Source organism: Megalobrama amblycephala, linkage group LG7, assembly GCF_018812025.1.
Source record: "Megalobrama amblycephala isolate DHTTF-2021 linkage group LG7, ASM1881202v1, whole genome shotgun sequence".
In the NCBI taxonomy this organism is placed as follows: Eukaryota; Metazoa; Chordata; class Actinopteri; order Cypriniformes; family Xenocyprididae; genus Megalobrama; species Megalobrama amblycephala.
In genome coordinates this window covers 46499052-46524080 of record NC_063050.1, presented here as the reverse complement: position 1 = coordinate 46524080, position 25029 = coordinate 46499052, and the positions used below count along the sequence as shown (strand labels likewise).

The 25029-nt window shown below is 37.2% G+C and overlaps 2 protein-coding genes across 3 annotated transcripts; one reads left to right on the top strand and one right to left on the bottom strand.

Moving 5' to 3' along the window:
- The first annotated feature begins 1587 nt into the window (after nt 1-1587).
- On the top strand, nt 1588-14677 carry si:ch211-14k19.8 (mucin-4). Of its 2 annotated transcripts, XM_048197786.1 has the most exons (11): nt 1588-2177; nt 2714-3064; nt 4176-6386; nt 6502-6572; nt 7065-7123; nt 9298-9455; nt 9746-9905; nt 10095-10286; nt 10523-10744; nt 14238-14394; nt 14486-14677. In XM_048197786.1, the coding sequence occupies exons 1-11, from the start codon at nt 2135-2137 to the stop codon at nt 14558-14560; spliced, it is 3699 nt and encodes a 1232-aa protein (XP_048053743.1). In that variant the 5' UTR covers nt 1588-2134; the 3' UTR covers nt 14561-14677. The 2 variants fall into 2 exon arrangements, with proteins under 2 accessions (XP_048053743.1, XP_048053744.1); XM_048197787.1 differs by lacking the exon at nt 2714-3064.
- Nucleotides 14678-14976: 299 nt separating this feature from the next.
- Nucleotides 14977-21382, bottom strand: cacng3a (calcium channel, voltage-dependent, gamma subunit 3a). The gene is made up of 5 exons (XM_048197784.1): nt 20629-21382; nt 20200-20461; nt 18548-18631; nt 18138-18278; nt 14977-16883 (listed from the first exon to the last, which is right to left on the bottom strand). Exons 2-5 carry the CDS (start codon nt 20408-20410, stop codon nt 16132-16134), a joined length of 1188 nt encoding a protein of 395 aa, XP_048053741.1. The 5' UTR covers nt 20411-20461; nt 20629-21382; the 3' UTR covers nt 14977-16131.
- Between the last annotated feature and the right edge of the window lie 3647 nt (nt 21383-25029).

The window sequence follows — 25029 nt, the reverse complement described above, 5'->3', positions numbered from 1 at the left end:
TATATTTATTGAGTACAGAATAATATTAATTGACAACATGTACTTACTATAGGATTAAGGTAGGACAAGGGTTTGAGGGTTAGCTGCATGAAATTATGCATAATTTACTGTTATTACTATGGTAAGTACATGTAACATGTAACAAGGACACTGTAAAATAAAGTGTTACCCAATTAAGTATCAATGTTAAGTACACTACCATTCAAAGGTTTGGGGTTGGTATATATATATTTTTTTAAATGTTTTTGAAAGAAGTCTCTTATTCTCACCAAGGCTGCATTTATTTTATTAAAATGTAATTTATTCCTGTGATCAAAGCTGAATTTTCAGCATCATTACTCCAGTCTTCAGTGTCACATGATCCTTCAGAAATCTTTTGTAAGTTTATAAATGTATTTACTTTCGCTTTTGATCAATTCAGTGCATCCATGCTGAATAAAAGTATTTAATTTCCTTCAAAACAGAAAAAAGAAAAAAAAACTTTGAATGGTAATGTACAAAACAAGAAACTGCAAGAGTTCACAATCATATTTAGGAGTGGTTGTATTTGGTATGTCACAGCACCACCTACTGGAAATGCTTTCAAAGTCTAAAATTTTACCCAAAGTCTTTTCCAGAGCTGGAGCCAAGAGTTTAAACAGGCTATATTAGGAAACATTTCTTGTCCAGTACTCAATCTTCATTGTAATTAAACTAATACAATCTTCCACTATAACTTTTAACTCACCCTAAATAATATCAAGCAGTAAACATTTATTATAGTGTGGCTTAAAATAGTGAATACTTTCACATTTGCACATGAATTCCTTTAATGCCATTTCTAAATTTTGTGTATTTCAGGATTTTCTCTTGAACATAAAAGGACTAATGTGTCTGTCTCAACCTTGTATTTCCTTCAGAATATTACATATTACACATAATAGTCAAAATAGTCTGAGGAGCAAAATGCAGAGAACACAATTTCAGTGAGAACTAATCTATATCAAAATTTAGGATTACAGCAATACTATTATATGATTTTTGACATATGATTCATCCTTAATCTAGACTTAATAAATAAGCAATATGCTATTGCCATAATGGCTCATTCAGACTTTAGTTGATGTTAAGTTCAAAAGATTTTAGATTTGAAATTTATTAACTTAAATAAGCCCATGTTTCCTTTTTAGGTGTAATAAACCCTTCTCCCTCCCTCTGTGTTTATGTGTGTGTTAGTATGTCTGTGAACATACCTCTCACTGAGATGATGAGAAGCTAGGGAGGGACGCTTCAGGCATTTCCTTCTTTTCTCTGTGTTTGTGAGTGTCAGAATTTCTGTGCATTTGGGAATTGTTAAGCAAAGTTTTAAATGCAATGATATTAGAGTTTTAGTTTTCACTTGCCTGTACAAATGCAGCTCCAAAGAAGACATTGTTTTAGTGATATTGGTACTGAAACTGATTTGTACTTGCGTCTACACCCTCACACAAAGATACTGTGGTAATAATATGGTATTCCTTAGTACTTTTTTGTTGTTTGTTTTAGGTGCATTCAATCCCCAAAAACTGCTGTCTAAATAGGTATCTCTTGATTTTGAGACGCATGATGAGTCAACATTGACAATGATCTCTGAATGACCTTCTATGTTAAACTGTATTTTAGTTTGAATTGACAGCACAAGCTCGTCAGGGGAGCGAAAACAAGCACTCTCTCTGTTTTCTCTCACACAAACACACACAACCTGGGTTGTTAACCTAATCTTGAAATCTCCTCTGTCTGTCCCCTTAACTTTTAACCGCTTCCGTCCCATTTTCCCTCTTAAAAAGATGCCTAATCGTAATCATATGTTTGCACGTTGCCTTGTTTTCTACACTCTGTAGGCGAGCTTGCGCGCTCACAGAAACGCACGCACGCGCGCGCTTCATTAAAGTGAGCTGCGGTCAGTTCAACCTCTCTGTGGCGGACTGAAGGATGAACCCGACTCTTCTATAAAGGTCTTTTTAAAGAAACAGAACGAAAACTGCTATTGACCCTCGTTACACATTCTTCTCGACTAGTTTAAGTATTGTCTACATCATATTTTAGAACAGTATAATATTCTTTATGGAATTAACTGTGTGGACGGATTCCATCCTGGAATGTTTTGGCTCGCAAAATGTTTCGTTTTGTCTATGTTTTGTTATTTATTTTTGCTCCAGGTAAGAAGATCATTTCATTAATAGACGATAGGAGATATTTAAATGCTAAACATATTATTTATCCTGCTTTATGTTAAAAATGTAGCCTATTGATAAGCAATATTCTTTAAAAAAAAACTGTATTTCATATAGTTTTTTAATATTTTATATATAATATTCCTACATAAATTGACCATGGTAACCTTAAAATTCCATATACTAGACCTACTGAATTGTTATGCACCACAGAATTTACACACATATCAAAAGTACTACCATGTATTTGGACATATGCCATGGTAGTACTATGGTATTCTTGGAAGTACCATGTAAATACCATGGTACATGAACTCAGTATATTATTTATCAAAGTACCACAGTAACACCCCTTAAAAAAGTGCTGTGGTGGTACTTTACCACCAATAGTGCTGGTATCAGATGTTAATACTTTAATACTTTGAAATATGGTACTGAAATTCATGGCCTAACTTTCAGAAGAAATATGTAATGCTTCTTAATTATTGAAGGTGATGATGAATAATGATGTTTCTCTGTAGGTAAGACGTTGTTAAACGTGCAAGACTGTGGTGGTAAAATTCTTGGAGAGAGGAGTGGCTCAATCCGGTACTCTTTACACCCAAACAGCCTTTTATTTAACAGGATAACCAACGAAAGCACAGAAAAACTGTTGGATGTTACCTGCACTTGGGATATTGATGCATATGAAAACCAGACTGTTTGGATAGATGTCATTTCTGTTGGGAAAGGTGCCCTTGGGATTCAGTTTGGGAAAAGGGATACACTTACTTACAAAAAAGAGGAGCGGGCGTTATTCTCTGGCACTGGGAGAACCATCATTGAATGGAGCTTGAGAAGGACTGATAAAACATTTGCCACATTACATCTAAGTAAGTGTAATAAGGTCATGCCAGCCAGTAGGATGTCAATAGCATGTTTTTAGACATAGTACTTAGGTAAATATGGTAATACCATGTTTTTTGGACACGTATAATGCCAATACCAAGTATCAAAGGTTTGTTCATGTACCGTGGTAGTACCATGTTATTCTAGGAAGTACCATAGAGTGCCATGTAAATACCATATAGTACATGAATTTCAGGACCATGGTAAATTTCAAAGTACCATATAGTATTAGCATCACTATACCATAATACCGCAACCATACTTTTTTTGTAAGGACATGGTACAGTAGCTTTTTGGTAAGGGGTACCATGGCATGTCCAAAAAACTATAAGTATCGTTGGTAAGATTTTTAAATGTTTTTGAAAGACGTCTCTTATTCTCACCAAGGCTGCATTTATTTGATTAAAATATAATTTATTCCTGTGATGCATAGATGAATTTTCAGCATCATCACTCCAGTCTTCAGTGTCACATGATCCTTCAGAAATCATTCTAATTGGCTGATTTGGTGCTTAAGAAACATATATTATTATCTATGTTGAAAAGAGTGCTGCTTAAAATTTCTGAGAAACGTGATATTTTTTTCAGGATTCTCTGATGAACAAAAAAGTTCAAAAGAACAGCATGGTATTTTTTGTACACATATAATCTGCTAATCTTGTAAACACATCAGAACAAAAAACAAGTGTCTTAGATGTTGATGTATTTAGCGCTCATCAGTGTAAAATATTTTCATATTAATATTTACACTATCATTCAAAAGTTTGGGGTCAGCAATCTGTTTTTTCTATAGAGAAATTAATACTTTTATTCAGCAAAGACACATTAATTGATCAAAAGTTACAGTAACATTTCAATTAATTTCAACTGTTCTTTTAAACTTTCTACTCATCAAAGAATCTTAAAAAAGTATCACTGTTTTCACAAAAATATTATGTTTTCAACATTGATAAGAAACATTACTCAAGCATATTATAATATTTTCAGAGAAGGTTGTTGTATGTTTATTTATTTAGTATTAGAATCTTGTGTCATGAATAATCTCATAATTCCTGTTTCCATTCATCTGTGTGTGTGTGTGTGTGTTTTTCTCAGGATGGAACACGTCAGAGGACAATCACACTCTTGCTATGATTCCTTACACCCACTTTGACGCTAACTCAGTGTCTCCCTCTCCGAGTGGCTCAAACGATGTAACCTACACCGCAGACATTCCAGTGAGCAGCAATGCAGCCCCCAGAACACACGCTCTCAGGGGCGAGAATATACAGCAGGGCGGAGGTGTGTCTGACCTGGCCGATAAGCGCAGACCCCTCTTTCTGCAGGAAATCACCAACAATGGACAGGAAACGGCTGGAGCCTGGAACTCCGACCTCACACTCACTGGCACACATTCTTATTTTGATACGCACACCACCTCTGCCCTTGACACACACATGAACGCGCTCGTCGGGTTGTCCCATGAACCTTCTTTGGCTTCCACTGAAATCCAATCACCATTGCTGTCTGTCCAAACTACACCCAGACAGGCAACAGACGTTGCGACAAAAACAAGTGCACTTTTAGCCACTACTGATTTTGCACACACTAAATTGCATAGAGGAAGTTCACAACACACAATTCAGTCCAAAACGACTAAAAGAGGTCTTCCGAGTTCAATGTTTCCGACTTCCAGCTTTATTATGGTAAGTCCACAAAATATTCAGCCATTTGACACAACTTCTAAACCTAAAGACTTCCTTAGTGACACTGTTAACAAGGCTAAAGCTACAATAGTGACGCTCCCAAACAAGGATGTGTTTACAGTACCAGAGAACGTCGGAACGAGTGAATTTCATGCCAGTTTTTTGAGTTCAAACACTATCACAGATGACAACCAGCCTATAGCATCGGAAATGGACAGGACAGATCGCTCTCCAAGGTCAACTAATCAAAATCAAACAATCTATGATGACTCAGTACTTACTCGGAGTACGCCTGCTACAGTATCAAAGTTTCAAGTTGTTAATCAAATCAACCCATTAGCATTTTCTGATAGCGACATGAATGAATACTCAGGTTACTCCACATCTCCAAGTGAAATAAGTGAGCCACCAATAACTCTTACCACTGAGAACGAGCCAACAACCTCAAGCGAGTTCATGCACACTTCACTTAACACGCTTCCAACTCCAACTTTAACTTCTTTGGAAGCATCAACCCCTCACATCTCACACACCATCCAGAGTCAGCACAATACAAGCACCCAAGAAACCAGCTCTGCGTCTGCATCAATGTCTGATCTGACGGCACACAACAATAACAAAATCAGTGCCTTCACCACTTTCCCAACTACCATCCCTCCAAACCTGACTCCTACTGAAGGTCCTAGTACACCAGAAGAGGATGAGGGTCTATCACCATCTGGAAGTGATTGTCTTGGTCTTGCATGCACCTCGTATTTACCATCTACAGTACTAGGAGAACAAGAAAGCCCCATTACCAGCTCTCCATCGATCTCTTTGTCAAGTTCTGCAAGTCCTCAGATTAGTCCTAATGTGACTTCTGACCTCATGGTTGAAGATAGCTCTACAGTGAGATTTGAGAAACCTGAAGTGTCCCCATCACAGAATGCCAACACAAATGCAAGTATGCATACTGAATTCCCTACATTTACACCTCAGTATTCAACTCCATCTTCTGAAAACACGCAGAGCAATGTGGGATTTTCCGATGCAACAGATATCAGTGAGATGAGTAGTGGTCAAACAATGGGTGTAAGTCATTCGAGTCCTACTCTGACTAGTGCGACAAGTTTGAAGACGACTCTTGGCTTATCTCCATTTAATGACATTCATACTGGATCAACAGAAAACACTAATGTCTTTACTGCCCACACTACCATAACATTGAGTACTTCATCATCTGACACCACAGCTTCCTACATCTCTCAGGTCAGTACAACTGATCGTGGCTTTCGGACAAGCACACCTATTAGCGTGACTACTCCACATTGGGAAACCAGTCAGACTTCTGCGGTTCACCCACCTTCAGTAACTACACTGCAGATGAATCCACATGCCACGTCCACAGAAACGACTTCAGCCCAGGTCCGTACGCACATCCCAGTGCCTCAATCCAGCACTGTCAGACCTCCCCAACATATGACCACAAGCTCTTATCTTATTCAAACAAAAGCACACACAATATCTTCACAAGCAGTCACCCAAACATCTAAGATCCATTCTACTGCATCCAGCGTTGACAGGAAGTGGCCACATGGGCAGCATTATTTCATAGTGGAGGACCAGCCAGCAATCATCAAGGGTGAGTAACATTTCTGTTGATTTTGCTTCTCTGAGACTCCTAATTTATTACACATTTCTGATTAAAAAGGGATCTTTTTTTGTTTTCATGAAAAACATTTGTTCTGTTTTTTCAGAGAAAACATTTCAAGTACTCTTACAAATCATCCTGGAAGGGGATTATGCACCTAGTATGAGACTGCTTGAGGTGAAACCATTTGAATTACTTTATGTACACTACTGTTCAAAAGTTTGGTACAATTTTTTTTTGAAAGAAGGCTGCATTTATTTGATCGAAAATACAGTTACAAAAAATATTAAAATATTATTACAATTTAAATTGTCTGTTTTAATATTCAGACTTTAGTGTCACATGATTTGGTAACAGTTGTGCTTAATATTTTTGAGGAACCTGTAGTACATTTGTTTCATCATTCTTTGAGGAAGACTTCAAAAAGTTCAAAAGACCAGCATTTATGAATATTGAAATATATATGCTTTGAAACATTAAAATGTCTTTACTGTTTACTGTAATTTTGATCAAATTAATGTGTTTTTTTTTTTTCTGAATTTTAATTTCTTTAAAAAAAATCTTACCTCAAACTTTTGAACTGTAGTGTATGCACACTCATGTCATTAGATGGTTGATCCCATTTAATTGGCATTGCAATAATGTTTGGTTAATCATCCACTCCTGCAGGTGGAGACATTTCTGCAGAGCCTTTCTGGATTCCAGAATCAACAAGTGACCTGGCACAGGTAGCTTTATTGGCCTGTATATTTGCAATTCATCTGTTTAGAGATGTGCATTGTAGGTTAGCTGAGAGACTAGATTTTGCTGTAATCATTATTGCCATTCAGTCAGTATTTAAAAAGTAGTTGTTGATGTAAATGAACACATTTTTCTTTTAATGTAATTTAAAGGAACACTCCACTTTTTTTTTAAAAATAGGCTCAATTTCCAACTCCAGTTGAGTTTTACCGTTTTCAAATCCATTCAGCCGATCTCCGGGTCTGGCAGTACCACTTTTAGCATAGCTTAGCATAATTCATTGAATCTGATTAGACCAATAGCATCTCGCTCAAAAATGACCAAAGAATTTCAATATTTTTCTTAGTTAAAACTTGATTCTTCTGTAGTTACATCGTGTACTAAGACCGACGGAAAATGAAAAGTTACGATTTTCTAGGCCGATATGACTAGGAACTATACTCTCATTCCGGCGTAATAAACAAGGAACTTTGCTGCCGTACCATGGGTGTAGCAGGCGCAATGATATTACGCACTGCCTGTGACCCCCCTGCTTGCTCGGGGAGCGTGCCTTGCAACCATGGAGACATTTGTGAGAGACACTGTGTAATATCACTCTGCCTGCTGCACCCTTACGGCAGCAAAGTTCCTTGATTATTACGCTGGAATGAGAGTATAGTTCCTAGCCATATCGGCCTAGAAAATCGCAACTTTTCATTTTCCATCGGTCTTAGTACACAATGTAACTACAGAAGAGTCAAGTTTTAAATAGGAAAAATATCAAAACTCTTTGGTCATTTTTGAGCGAGATGCTAATGGTCTAATCAGATTCAATGAATTATGCTAAGCTATGCTAAAATTGGTACCGCCAGACCTGGAGATCAGCTGAATGGATTCGAAAACGGTAAAACTCAACTGTTTAACTCTAGGGAAGTTGGAAAATGAGCCTATTTTCAAAAAAAGTGGAGTGTTCCTTTAAGTGTTTTGACTGATTGTCTAAACTTTAAGGGTCCATTTACACGACACCATTTTCAACTAAAAACATAACACTTTTTATGCGTTTTGGCCATTCATTCACATGACAATGGTGTTTTGGGTGGCTAAAAACGCAAACTTTTGAAAACAGGTTTCAAAGTGCATGTTTTTGAAAACGATACCATTATCGTCTCCGTACAAACTACAAAAACACGAATTTGTGAAAACAGTGACGTCATGCGCATGCATGTTCAGTCTATAGGTGCATAGTGTTTCTTTACAAAGTGACATCGCTAACTACTGGCCTTGCAGCAGAATGCAACATTTTAATCTTTTTCGTGAATCCGTGTGTGAATGGGGATCGTTTTGACAATGGTGTTGTCTGTACGCGAAGAAAAAACTTTTCCGTTTTTAGTACATTGTTGTCATGTAAACGTACCCTAATTATATGTATAGGATCATAATTGAACTGCAAAGGGTTCATGAGATTGTGATAGAAATGCAAATGCAAAATGAATCTAAATAAAACCATTATTTAAAAAAAAAACACAATGTATGATTAAATATACATTATATTATTAGGCTATATAAAATATATTGTTAAATATAAATTATTAAATCAATCAAAATATAAAGTTTAAAATCTTAGGGAGTACTTAAAGCAGAACTAAGTAACTTTTTTACCTTCATAAATAGTTTTCTAAGTCCTTACGATGGTTAATTGGCTTGTATTGGTGTGTTTGAGGCGTGCACTAACCCCCCCGGCACGTCTACGCCAGAAAACAGCACTTGCAAGTTGAGCTGCACCGACCCGACACAATCTCGCCTCATGTTCACGTTCACGCGAGAGTGACAAAATGCCTTACGGTAATTCAAAAACAATGTATATATTATGACTTCATTAGACAATTTCGAAAATTACCCACCTCCATCGAGATTTATTGTACTGTATTTGCAAAACTACTACGCTGGTGAGCGTTATAGTCGTTGTAGTCCAGAGCTGCGCTTGGAGTATTCACGACAGTGTGATTCACTGAAGGAACCTGTAGGGGGAGCTTCGCAAATCTTACTGAGTTCCGCTTTAATTAAAGTCACAGTTGTTCTTCAGCAGACAAAAAGATTGTGAAAACCTGATCTAAAATATCTGTGGTTGATGACGTGTCAGTTAAATGCCTTTGATTGACTCTGTCCTGTGTGTTTTCATCAGTGGTCCAGTTCTGCAAACAGTAGTTCAATTCCAAACAGTGGAAGCACTCTCCTGGCTGGGAAGGGTGGAGTCTCTGTTACAGGAGGCGGGGTTAAACCCACTACCGAAGAAAGGAATATTTGTGGGAGGAGTTAAAGTGAAAAATATTACTGTGGGAGGTGAGTGTTGAACAACAAGATCTTAACCAGTTACATCTTTTTTAATATCTCTCGCATTTATTCGTATAATACGGAGTTGAAAAAAAATTAGATGTGCGTTCGCTTGCATAACATTTGCGTTACTCGAGAAACTGCATTATCTCTCAAAAGTACTGAAATATAGTTGTCCTTCACACCTCATATTATTCTGCAAAGTTTCACAGGGGAATGCAATACTTTTGCAAGAGATCGCAAAAGCATTTGAAAATACCCCCCCCCCCCCCCTCTTTGTTTCTTTCTTTCTTTCTCAGGTTTGCAGGCAGATGTTTGTGAATGGTTGTTTGAATGTCCATCTGGGTTCCAGTGTGTTTCTTCGAAAGGCAATGCCACCTGTACATCTGTTTGCCACTCTGAATACTGTAAACATCAGGGCATCTGTGTCCATCGCCTCGGGCAACAGCCTATCTGCCAGTAAGTTACATGTACTTGCGGCATAAAATCTGGCCCTCATTGCAGCTTTCAGTCAAGATCTTCCCATTTATAAAGGAAGAAACCTTCTCACTGATACGTATAGCTTGTAAATGCAACTTTCCAGGAGAACTAATTAAAAATACTTGCTGAAATGACCTGCAGGTTTGACCAAACTCTCTCTTTCTGAAGGTGTCCTGTTGGGGAGGATTACTGGTTTATGGGGCAGCGCTGTGACCTCCGCATGACCCGACCGCGTTTGGTTGGCGTGTGTTTTGGGGTACTGATCGCTGTCGCTGCAGTCATGGCTCTTCTGTCTTATCTCGCAGTGCGCCGATATAAAAGCATGCTTATGCAGGCCAAAGTGGAACAAACACGCAGCAGGTATCATGTGCAATCGTTTTAAACACACAAACACTACCATGAAGTCATCGGTAGTAGCCTGGCTTTGTTATTGGAAATAGTTTGCAGGAAATCATTGGCTAGTTAAAACAATCCTTATGTTGTGATAGCACCACTGAATGTGACACAGGGAGGGACAGGGTCGAGTGAACACACACAGACACTCTTATATGTGAATTTTATTAATATTCTTTTGTCTTCTGTGTGTGTGGACACAGTTATCGCAGATTCAATCACTTTGATGAGCTTTCGGCTCGTTTTTGGGGAAGGTCCTGGCCAGGCTCTGACGACTCGTTGGATAACCCTGCCTTCACTCGCTCAGATGAATTACTACATCTGAGAGCACTTGATCGTACCTGCTGTTACCATGATGACACTCTTTCTGTGGTTTCCACATACCATGGAAGCGGAACACACCTCAACACCATATATCCTCACGGGTACCGTAAGATTATTTGCATATTATTGAATAAACAATGGTTTACCATTGTTTTTTGGACATGGTATCATAGTAATACAATGGTATTCTTTCAAGTACCCTGTGAACGCCATGGTAAATGAATTTCAGTACCATGGTACACTACAATTCAAAAGTTTGGGGTCGGCAAGATTTTAAATGTTTTGGAAAGAAGTCTCTTATACTCACCAAGACTGCATTTATTTGATCAAAAATACAGTAAAACAGTGAAATACTATACTATAGTAGTGTTGTCAAAAGTACTGACTTTGGTACCAAGTTGGTACTGAAATTCTAAAAATGTGACAATACCAGCATTTCCCCCTAGCATTTTGATTGCTGTTGAGTGGATTCTTAAACACATCTGATTGGCCATTGTGTTCATGCGCTCAATAGATACGTCTGTGATTGGCTACAACGATCAACACAGGGGAGCGTGTTGAAAGCCCACGGGTGTTTTCAAAAGCATTTTGAAAGCACGAGTGTTTGAAAGCAGGCACCTATCAGCGGACCGGTCTGTGCAAGCGCTCAGTGAAGAGCGTCAAAGATGTTTGTTTACATGTTTTTGAAGCGTTGATCATTGTTGCCAATCAATGCTGATATCGTCACATTTTTAAAGTTTCAGTACCAACTTGGTATCGAAGTCGGTACTTTTGACAACACTACTATAGAGTGCAACAATTGCGTTCCAGAAGTAAAATCTCCATTAAAGGTGCCATAGAACATCTTTTTAAAAGATGTAATATAAGTCTAAGGTGTCCCCTAAATGTGTCTGTGAAGTTTCAGCTCAAAATACCCCATAGATTTTTTTTTATTAATTTTTTTAACTGCGTATTTTGGGGCATAATTAAATATGAGCCGACTTAGGCTGCGGCCCCTTTAAATGCTCACGCTCCCCGCCCACGGAGCTCGCGCTTGCCTTAAACAGTGCATAAACAAAGTTCACACAGCTAATATAACCCTCAAAATGGATCTTTACAAAGTGTTCGTCATGCAACGTGTCTAATCGCGTAAGTATGGTATTTATTTGGATGTTTACATTTGATTCTGAATGAGTTTGATAGTGCTCCGTGGCTAACGGCTAATGCTACACTGTTGGAGAGATTTATAAAGAATGAAGTTGTGTTTATGAATTATACAGACTGCAAGTGTTTAAAAATGAAAATAACGACAGTCTTGTCTCCGTGAGTACAGTAAGAAACGATGGTAACTTTAACCACATTTAACAGTACATTAGCAACATGTTAACGAAACATTTAGAAAGACAATTTACAAATATCACTAAAAATATAATGTAATCATGGATCATATCAGTTATTATTGCCATTTTTTGCTATTGTCCTTGCTTGCTTACCTAGTCTGATGATTCAGCTGTGCACATCCAGACGTCCTGTCCTTGTGTAATGCTTGAACATGGGCTGGCATATGCAAATATTGGGGGCGTACATATTAATGATCCTGACTGTTACGTAACAGTCGGTGTTATGTTGAGATTCGCCTGTTCTTCGGAGGTCTTTTAAAGGGATAGTTCACCCAAAAATGAAAATTTGATGTTTATCTGCTTACCCCCAGCGCATCCAAGATGTAGATGACTTTGTTTCTTCAGCAGAACACAAATGATGATTTTCAACTCCAACCGTTGCCGTCTGTCAGTCAAATAATGCGAGTGAATGGGAACAAATAAACATTCACAGACAAATCCAAATTAAACCCTGCGGCTCGTGACGACACATTGATGTCCTAAGACACGAAACGATCGGTTTGTGCGAGAAACCGAACAGTATTTATATCTTTTTTTAACTCTAATACACCACTATGTCCAACTGCATTCATCACTCGATTCGTTTGGTCTGATCGCGCTCTGACAACGGCAGTGATGTCTCGCGCATATACTTCAATGAGAGCGAGACATCACTGCCGCTGTCAGAGCGCGATCAGACCTTACTAAGCGAATGCTGAACGCGGTTGGACATAGTGGTGTATTAGAGTTAAAAAAGATATAAATACTGTTCGGTTTCTCACACAAACCGATCGTTTCGTATCTAAGGACATCAATGTGTCGTCACGAGCCGCAGGGATTAATTTGGACTTGTCTATGCATGTTTTATTTACTCTTATAGTAGAAGTTCCCATCCACTAGCATTATTTGACTGACAGACGGCAACGGTTGGAGTTGAAAATCATCATTTGTGTTCTGCTGAAGAAACAAAGTCACCTACATCTTTGGATGCGCTGGGGGTAAGCAGATAAACATCAAATTTTCATTTTTGGGTGAACTATCCCTTTAAACAAATGAGATTTATATAAGAAGGAGGAAACAATGGAGTTTGAGACTCACTGTATGTCATTTCCATGTACTGAACTCTTGTTATTTAACTATGCCAAGATAAATTCCATTTTTAATTCTAGGGCACTTTTAAATTTCTCCATAGGGAAATTAATTTTTAATGATAACTTATAAACCTTTAAAGACAGCCCTACTGTGAGCTACTAGATTGTTAATCGATGGTATATGCTTCTGTTGAAGCTGTCAGCCCGCATTATTTCAGCTTATTTTTAAGATAATCGTGTTTAACAATGGAATTCCTGGTGAAAAACTAGATTACCCATGATTGTGTACAGAAAATTAGACCAACGAAAAAAGCAACACTTTCCAAAAGATCTCGTTAGCTTCGCCAACTCCCATGAAGCCTCGCGAATGATGTAATCGAGTCGGTCTCCCTCCACTCTCAAAATATTTAAATATTTCAGTATATATGCATATTTTGCAATAAACTTATATGCTGTTTGTATTATGCTGTTCGCAATGCTTCATGGGATTGTAGTTCTTTCCCTCACTAAAGCCGTTAAGTACGCAGTCTTGTACCTTTGTATTTTTGTCCAATTTTAAAATAATTTTTTGCTTCAAATAAAGATTGTAATGTTATGACTCATCTCGCAGCTGCTTGACTTGGTTCATGGCTTATAACGCTTTAACGAAGACTTTTTTGAAATACCTAGAGGAATGAATGGAAAATACTTCCAGAACCAATGCTGCTGAAAAAGTGGGCGGGCACTTTTACAACTTAAAATAACGGTCTTCTATTTCAATATATTTAAAAATGTCATTTATTTCTAAACTACATTTTTAGCAGCCATTACTCTAACATGTTGATTTACTGCTCAAGAAAAATTTCTTATTATCAATGTTGAAAACAGTTACACTTCTTAATATTTTTGCGGAAACACTGATACATTTTTCAGGATTATTTGATAAATAAAACGTTGAAAAGAACAGCATTTATTTGAAATAGATTTTTTTTAAATATATATTATAAATGTCTTTACTGTCACTTTTGATCAATTTAATGTGTCCTTGCTGAATAAAACTATCAAAACGAAAACTAAACAAACACTTGATTGGCAGTGAATATTCCAAAGTACACAAGTAGAGTAAGTTGTTAACTTGATTTTTCTGTGTATGTTTGGGCTTACAGTTCTCAGTATGGTTGGGATCTCAGCAACTGCAGCTTGGCAGATGGTGTAGTGGATTCTGGGAAAGCTAGCGACCTGTCGGTCTGTAGCTGGCCAATCGAGCCGATTCAGTGGACACCATTCCCTTTACTGCAGCAGCTCAGCAGGAATACAACTACGGTAAGACACAAACACAGACTCTATTTCTATATTGTTGTAACTGATTGAGATTGTATTGTTGTAGCATGAAAACTATGCTATACTCATCCAGGTGAAAGCGTCTCGTCCTCGCTCTTACTGTGAAGGCATGGAACTTGTAGATTTAGAGAAGAGCTGGACAGCTTAACGAAGATTCAGAGAAACCTTCTGGCCAAGAGTGAGAATATTTCATCTGTTTAAGGAACACCATTGTTGTGCCAAACTGATATGGATCCATCTTAATAAAATCTCTTTTTTTAATTTTCTTCCAGTGCACTCTTACTTTTTTAAGTAAATTCATACTTTTATTCAGCAAGGAACTTCTTTTGAACTTCTAATGAATCACAGTTTGCACAAAAAACAAACAAAAAAAAAATTAAGCAGCACAATTGTTTTTAACATTTAAAACAATAAATGTTTCTTGAGCATGAATGATTTCTGAAGGATCATGTGACACTGAAGACTGTAATGATACTGAAAATTCAGTTTTGCCATCATCACAGGAATAAATTACAGTTTAAATGTATTAAAACAGAAGACAATTATTTTAAATTGTACCGATGTTTAAAAATATTACAGTTTTTACTGCATTTATTTTGATCAAACAAATGCAGCCTTGGTGAGCAGAAGACAATCCTTTAAAAACATTAAAAATCCTACCAACCCTAAACTTTTGAGCAGTAGTGTACATAAAATTTTTGTAAGTGCTAATTTAAATAAAATGAGGTACTTATTCTGAAAGATATAACACATAGTTTTTCATATCAAAAGACTAAAATAAAAAACTAAAATTTGTTTTTGAGAATATTTTGTAACACTCCCGCTCTGCCTTCCAAAGGGTGACAACAAATGAATGAGGCAGTGAGATGCTGATTGGCTAATATGCTAAAACAAGGGTTCAAGGTTCAGTCATAGTCATGTGTGACCCAGACACTAATGTCACCATTCTGTTCTGTCGTCACCGAGTCTAAAATCAATCCACTTAACCCTCATTGCCCGAAGCCATCTGTCCTATCAATTGAGTTGTCATTAATTTGTATAAAATTGTCTGTTAAATCACTGGCTGGAATTTGCAGATGTGTGAGCACTGACTTGAGAATCATGCATTGTGTTTTTTACACTGGATTGATTTTATGATTCATAAGGATCTAGAAATGAAGGATGAACCAGTACTGAGAGTGTCTATTTTTGACATGACAGTTGCACTTGGCTGCTCATGTGGCCATTATGAGTATTGCATCCGAAAAACATCCCAAGGACAAAGTAGCATGTTCGCTTCTGCATAAAGACAGCAGAGGGACAATAAACAGCACCATTTTTTTGTCAATCCACTCCATTTAGTTTGGAAGCTTGTTTCTGCGACTAAATAAACAAATAAAAAAGGTAAATGCGACTTTTTATTTCACAATTCGGACTTTTTTTTCCTCAGAATTGCGAGATATAAACACAATTGCAAGTTATAAAGTCAGAATTGCATGATATAAACTTGGAATTGTGTCTTATAAAGTCGGAACTCCGAGATATAAACTCACAAGTCAGAATTGTGAGATATAAAGTTACAATTACCTTTTTTATTTCGTGGTGCAAACAAGCTTTCATAATTTAGTACATAAAGTTAAAAGAAAATAATATGCACATATTCAGTAAAGGTAAGCTAATCTTCACTCAGACCTTTCATATATAGCTTTTCAAGTAGCAGCAGAGTTAAACCATTTCTTTTCACACTGGAGTTGTTTTTGTCCCACTTTGAGACACATATGAGGGCTCTTTTACAGCATTTTGCATGTGTGCAATGTCATCCCCAGAATTTTGCATGTGCGCTGTGCTTTTACTGGGATTTACTGAGTTGAGCTTATAGTTCTGCGACAGCATGACTCCATTTTCCGGCTTGACTGAATTTTGTCCATGTGCAAACCCTTTCTCAGTGCTCAACGAGTTCTGTATGTGCGGGAGCCCTCTTTCTGATTTCACAGAGTTCTGCACGGTGACAACGTGAGGATTTGCAAAGCTGTTATTAACAATGACAGAGTTATGAAAATGTGCAAAACCATGGCTAGTGTTGAGGGAGTTGCGCGCGAGCGTGTGGGTAGCTGTGGGTGGAATCCCGCGTCCCAGAGCGTACAGCCCGAGGTCGTTCCCGCGACGGGCAGGGGAGGGTTCGCGAGATCGGGAGTCAGACGAGCGGTTTTGACCCTGCCTCCAGCGGTAGCGGGAACGGTAGCTGGTCGAGCGGCGATGCTGCAGGGAATGCGTGCTGGTTTGGAATGTGCGATGCGAACGCGCTCTCAACACACGGTGCGTGTCGATGAACAGATGCACGGTCAGGACCCCCACAGTCTCTGCTATGATGAAGGAAAGAGCGCCGCAGTAGAAGCTCCAGCCGTACCAGTGACTGCGCTTGGACTCGCTCTGGTTGGGGTCGCCAGCGTTGGACGAGATGTACACGATAATGCCAATGATGTTGCTGAGACCTGAAAGAAAAGCATGCGATCAATTTTCCTTCTTTTGCTGCAATCCATGTCTGTGTGAGTGTTTCAAACCTAGTCATATGTTGGGGACAAATTTGCTAAAAAATGTACCTAGAAATAAGCTAAATGTTCATAGAAGTTATTATGTTAGGATGATTTCAAGGGCCCTTATCAGAGAGGGGGTCCGGGATATAGCGCTGTTGCGCTTTGGGCGACCCGGGTTCGAGTCCCGGCTTGCGAACGTTTCAAGATCCCATCCCTCTCTCTCTCCCACCTCGCTTCCTGTCCACTTTATACTACCCTATCATAACAAAGACAAAAATCACCCCAAAAAATTAGATAAAAGTCGAAATTGTGGGAAACTAAGTCCTAATTATGAAATTAAAAGGAAAGTTGAAATGACATATGTAAACATTTTGACATAATTACAACTTTTTATCAGAATTTTAACTTTTTTTGTTTTAGTAATAATAATGACCTTTTATCATATTTGAATTAGTATCTCATCATTTATACTTTTTATGTCATAATTATGACTTTTCTGTCGAAATTCACCCTTCGTTTGATTGACAGGTGATCTGTCCAATCATAACGGCGAATTCACCATTTTGTCTGACAAACAAACCAGACAGGAGAGTTAGTAGATTAACTTTTTTTGGAAAAATTGTGTATTGACATATTTCCGCAGTTGAAACAACGTATCTTCTGATGTTCATTCATGTTTATTTCGTGCTATAACTAGTAGGAAGAGATTATCGGTTCACATGACGCTTGAACTGAGGCGATCTGTCACGAAACATGGTCACAAAATGGTACTTATTGTTTGAATTTCTTAAAAAAATGACAAAATTTGAAAGCTAACACTTAGTTTTATACCAAAATTAACTCTTGTCTGTTGGCATATTGTGAGTGTCCTCTTTGCTCCGCTATATATTATAACATGATGTGTGGTGTGAGAGCGCCTTGGCTTATCGGACATAGCAACAGTAACTAAGGGGGTCAGGTCTTTGCGAAGCATCAATTATGATTTACCAAAGCATGATTTTTTTGTGTGGCAGAAATTGGCTTCCATTTCATTGCCATAAAAACACCACATAAATTTGGTTACAGTGCCACCTACAGGCTGCAGTTGGAGAGGTTCACCCTGTGATTGCCACTTTCAGATATATTCATATTTAGATGTATTTGAAAATAACATCTATGGTACATACCCATTTAAATAACTAGGTAAAAGTCTATATATGTGCATAGACATACCAGCTGAGACAAAAAAGATGCCTGCGCACAGAATGACGTTGTGTCGGCTCTTGTAGAACTCGCTGGCGGCTACACACACTCCACCAATGAACAGCAGTCCCACACTCATTATAGGGAAAAGACTGGAGGCGCGCACAGCACCTGCCACACACACACACGCACAAAACAAAAATGTACAACTGACTGTTAATATTTTGGCATATTATTTATTTTCACACACAAGTTCATTAGTGTCTCTGATTTAAAGTCAGTATTTGTTGTGATTTATCTAAATAATTGAACTGAAATTCAAAATGTTGCTATAATTTTTTTTTTTTTTACAGTGAATATGCTCTATAAAGTTTTTAAGTGCTATTTTTATTGTATGTGTTTGACCTTTAACTGAATGTCAAGCATTTGTAGATACTCACGCAGTAGATATTCCGCAGCATCTTGCTCATAATCTGTGTCCTCTGGGAAATGATCAATGTTCTTACAAACTCCCTTAAATACGCCTGTAAGAAACACACACACACACACACACATCCAGACGCCTTCACAGTCACACGTGCGTCAGTTAATGGCCAATGCCATTTTCCACATGATTGGACTAATGCTATGAAATCATTAACAATATCAATATCCTCCCATCTAATTAGTCATTCTAAAAAAAAAAAAAAAACACAGGCAAACCCTCTATTTCTCTTTTAAATGGGCAACACATTTTCTCTTTCTCTTATAGTTTCATTCCACATATGAACCACATAACTATTATCAAAGATCTATAGAAGCTGATTAAAGTGGCATAACTTTACAAACTGGGCCTCCATTGCTATTTTTTGTTGTTATGTGCAATATAAAATCAACAAAATGGTCCCCACATGGGTGTATGTTAGTGTGTGAGGAGTGTGTGTGTCTGTATCTGGATGTTTAGGAGCTGTATTTCTGTTGATGTAGCTCTTTGTGTGCATAATTGACATTTGTAGAGAAATTGCACAGCCATCTTTCATAACTGGCATCTCGTACCCTAAGTATCTCGTACTCGCTCTCGCATTCACACACGTAAAGTGAACGCTGCCACTTTGATGCCCTTTTAACAGAGTGAACGCTTCATTACACATTCCATTAAAATAATTGACGTTGAACAGATATAGGTCAGAGAGTAGGGTGTGAGAGATGGGTCGAAACTAGAGGAACGCGTAGTGTGCGAGAAAGTAAAAATAATTCAATCAATAATTAAATAAATAAATCATTCCACAGGAAAGATGTTTGATTCAGCTCCAACTTTGATACATTTATAGTCAACACAACTCCACTGCAAAAAAAGTGATGAGCAGTTATGGTAATAGATGAGAGACAGGAATAATATGTAATAGTGGACATTGAATAGTGTTTACTATATTCATGAGTAATCCAAAATGCTTCAAAGACTAGCATGATGCTAGCATGGAACATTTAAAAAAAAAAAAAAAAACAGTAAAACTATTGTATGAAATGAAAAAAAGTGGATTTATATGAATATTTCAATTATTCAGAACATTAAATTAAATTAAATCAACCATTAAATCTCAACCAAACACTGCATGAAGGTTTCAGAACCTTTCTGTCATTTCGTTAATGATCATTTGATTATTTTTTTTGTTCAATACCAGTTTTATTGCAACATTAACTATAGTGGTAAGGTATTTTAGCTGGAACTGTGATTATCAGGGTCAAAATGTATTAAAAAATAACATATAAATATACAATTTTAGATATATGTAAAACAATTAATCGCGATTAATCACAAACAAAATAAAAGTTTGTTTTTACGTAATATATGTGTGTGTACTGTGTAATAAATATTATGTATATTTAAATACACACACATACATGTATATATTTAAGAAATATTTAGATGTATATCGGCTATATATATTATGTGTGTATTTACATAATAATTATACACAGTACACACACATAAAAACAAACTTTTATTTTGCTTGCGATGAATCGTTTGACAGCACTAATATATATTGTTTTCATGTCATCCACATAAACATGCAGTAAAAAGCGGTTTATCACCGTTTTTAAAATAATGTACCTTCCATGCAGCACTGTCTCCAGAGCCCAGAGTGCGTGAGCACCTCTTCATTCTTTCGGTTCGTGTCATTGTCATTCACGCTTTTGGTTCTGCAGACGCCGCGCGAGTACAGCCAGTAGTCGGTGCCCACCGCGATGGTCATCAGACTGAAGGCCGCGAAAGCCCCCGCCGTGGTGAGGAGCATCTGCATTCCACGGTTACACACCTTCATCCTGCACGCGGCTCTCTGGCATCAGTGTACACAAGTGAGGGCCACGACCGGCTTATCCACAAGGAAATTCACTGGTGTTAATGAACTCTCTCACATGTCAGTGAAGTTTTCTTTAAGTTTTGGCACGCGTCCCTCATGCTGTGCGCTTTTACGCGGTAAGTGAGAGAGATAATTCTCCTTCAAGTAGGTAAATCCTCATTTTGACGCTCCAAACTTACCTTATACATCAAAAATCAACTCCAAGAATGACTTTCTCCCAACAGTCATTGCGGTAAGGTCGGGTTTTCTCGGTATTCCTTCAGATAAGTGAAGTTTGCCCATGACTGAACTGTGCGCATTCCCGTGGAACATGCTGAGGTGGTTTTGGTCGAGTCTCTGGTGGGTCTCTCTCTGCTCGTGCTTGTGAATGTAAAGCACCGCCTCTTACTTTGCGCTCGATAGTGCAAAGTTACGCAATGCAAAAGAGTATCTGTGCAATTTAAAGAAGAACATGCTGCACAAGCTAACAAATTAACTGAACATAATTTTAAAACTGTAAAAATGAGGTGGGACTTTTAATTTCGTAAGATGCATAAGTGGCCACACTTTTAGCGCAATAAATTCATATTTAATTTATTGTTCTTTTTAGACCACTTCAAATTTAATTAGCTAGTTAAAACTCTAAAATCTTGTAAAAAATGTAATGGAAACTTATTAAAAAAATTATGATATCGTATAAAATGTATAAAATTATTGTAATAGGCTATTCGTAGATGGACACTGATGCTATTTTGACATTATGTTGTGTTTTTTTACAGTATACAATATTAAGTTGCTACATTGTAGCCTATTATTCAGTATTCTGCCTGCTTATGTGATAGTTCTGATGTTCATGTAGAATGTGTACGATAATGTTATATGTCTGACTGTATGTACTATTGGAAACTATTGGAAACTATTTGTGTCCCAATGACTGATATATTTAACAGGGAAACAAATACTACATTTTTAAAAATAGATTTAACTCTGTATTTTACACATTTTTTGCCCCAATTTTTCAGCATCACATGGATACGCACACATATACACAGACACACACACAGACATACACATAGACACACACATAGACACACACAGACATACACACACACGCACAGACACACACATAGACACACACACACACACACACACACACACACACACACACACACATACAGAGACACACACTCACAGACACACATACACAGACATACACAGACATACACATAGACACACACATAGACACACGCAGACATACACACACACACACAGACATACACATAGACACACACACACATACACATACAGAGACACACACTCACAGACACACATACACAGACATACACATAGACACACACGCAGACATACACACACATGCACACAGAAACACGCACAGACATACACAGACACACAGACACACACAGACATACGCATAGACACACACAGAGACACACACACATAGACACACGCAGACATACACACACACGCACAGACATACACATAGACACACACACACACATACACATACAGAGACACACACTCACAGACACACATACACAGACATACACATAGACACACACGCAGACATACACACACACACACACACACACACAGACACACACACACACACAGACATACACATAGACACACACAGACACACACACATAGACACACGCAGACATACACACACACGCACACACAGAGACACACACACTCACAGACACACATAGACACACACACACACAGAGAGACACACACACATACACAGACATACATATAGACACACCCAGAGACACAAACAAATAGACACACACACTCTCACACACACAAACACACATGCACGCACATAGACACGCACACACACACACACACACACACACACACACACACACACACACACACACACACACACACACACACATGCACGCGCACACACACACATGCAGACGCACACATACATACATACATAATATGCATATAGCCTACTAGTATGAATATTAGGGGAGATGTGCACCCTGCTGTGGTTCGACAATGTCTGTGGCAAAGTTAAGCTGTAACTTTTAAAGTAAAATGCTAGAAAAAAATCCTATAATTTTCAGGTGCAAATTTCTCCGTTTCTTGTGAATGGGCCCCACGGGGCTAAAATGACTCATAACCTTTTAACCTCAAAACACAATCTTACAAAAGTTATGAACACACAGATTGGCATTTGAAAACTTCAGCTTTAATAATCCACATAGCATAAATAAATAACATGCAAAATATCTCTGCAATCACCAGCGATATCCCTCCCCAATATAGCCAACCACTGCTGCTGTCTGGATGTTAATGTTTATGTGTCGTTGTTGACATGCATCTGTCTTGCATAGTATAAAAACTCATTTTGGGGGATTGATTCTTGCACAGGAAGCCCTTTAAAGTCTTCATCATTAAAACATGATAGAAAAACTAAAAAATTAACCAGGGCCAGGGGTTTACAATGCTAAAATATGCACGTTTTTTCAAAGGTGTGACAATTACTTTGATCACTTAAAGGCCACATTATTAATTTACAGTTATGCACATCATGCCAAAGCAGTTTAATAGTTCAGGACAGGAACGGTAGCAAGGCTGTCAGTTTGTATACTCACTTATTGTATCTGCACTTTCTGATGTCTTTTTCATAAAACATCCAGTTAAGATAACAGCTTTTCTATCCTTCAGTCTGGCTTTCACATCTGTGTAGTTCAGGCTACAGGTCCTTCATAAACAATTATCCTTCCATATACACTATACAATAAATATTATACAATATCTTTACAGTATCCCCACTTTTCCATTTATCGCCTCAGGAAAAGCAGATTATACTTATATTGTCACTGTTTACATGATCACACAATGTGTTTTCATTTGGAAGACTAGAATACTTATATTTCTATTTCATATATCTAATTACAAAATGAAACGTTAACAAATATAAATGTTTACACACCATCAACCTTATAAGGATCTATGCTACAACAGATCCAACCATTACTGACACACTTGGTTAATAAGTAAACACCGAGTTAAAGAGCAAGGGCTCTACCAGGCATGCATAGGGTAGACTAAAACTCCTTATGGAGTCTGTTTAACACAGACACATGGCACACAATGAGCTCCCTAAACACTGCAGATTCCCCAACAAAATATATGGCACATTAGGGTTTCAGTCAAGACTGGTAGCTGGAGTTGTAGTTTTCAGCTCATACGGTATGAATCACATTCTCTGCAGCCCGTGATATGCATGGAACAACCTCTGATGCCTATTCCATTAACAGCACTAATGCACGCACCCGTCATCTGTTTGTAAATCAATTAAAAATACGTGGTAAAACTTAGTACTTTAAACACAATAAAGGTTGAATGTGCACTATAACATGTACCAATACATCAGCGAATCGGTCTGCAAATCAAAAATCTGCAATATCATACAATATCATTTGTTCTGTGCCCTCAAAGATGTCTCATTATCCCTTTTATTCACAAGCTAATTTTCATCTATTTGTTTAATATTACTTTTTGCTAGTCACTGCTTCTGTGTCATGCTTGCAGAAAGTTTCCTTCTCAAACACTAGGTATTATGTAAATCTCTCAGTAAAAAAATATAATTCCACCACATAAGGGAAAAAAACGTCCTTTGGTAAATCATAATTATGGCATAAAAAGTTGAAATTATGACATATTAAGTCATAATTATGAGTTTAAAAAAGTCAAAATTATGACAGAAAAGTCACAAATGACATAAAAGTAAATAATTATGACAAAAATTTTAATTATTATGAGATTAAAAAGAAATAATGACACAATTCAAATATGTACGGAAGAGGATTAGGGCCAAGCAATAATAAAAAAATAAAACCATCTCGAGATTAAAGTTGTTAAATTTCGAGAAAAAACTCATTAAATTTCGAGAAAAAGGTCGAGATAAAATGTTGAGAATAAACTCGTTAAATTATGAGAAAAAAGTCGTTAAATTACGAGAACAAATTCGTTAAATTTCGAGAAAAAAGTCGAGTTAAAATGTTGAGAATAAACTTGTTAAATTACGAGAAAAAACACGTTAAATTTCGAGAAAAAAGTCGAGATAAAATGTTGAGAATAAAGTCATTAAATTATGAGAAAAAAGTCGTTAAATTATGAGAACAAATTCATTAAATTTCGAGAAAAAAGTCGAGTTAAAATGTTGAGAATAAACTCGTTAAATTACGAGAAAAAACACGTTAAATTTCGAGAAAAAAGTCGAGATAAAATGTTGAGAATAAAGTCATTAAATTACGAGAAAAAAGTCGTTAAATTACGAGAACAAACTTGTTAAATTTCGAGAAAAAAGTCGAGATAAAATGTTGAGAATAAAGTCATTAAATTACGAGAAAAAAGTCGTTAAATTACGAGAACAAACTCGTTAAATTTCGAGAAAAAAATTGAGATAAAATGTTGAGAATAAAGTCATTAAATTACGAGAAAAAAGTCGTTAAATTACGAGAACAAACTCGTTAAATTACGAGAACAAATTCGTTAAATTACGAGAATAAATTAGTTAATTTAATGACTTTATTCTCAACATTTTATCTCAACTTTTT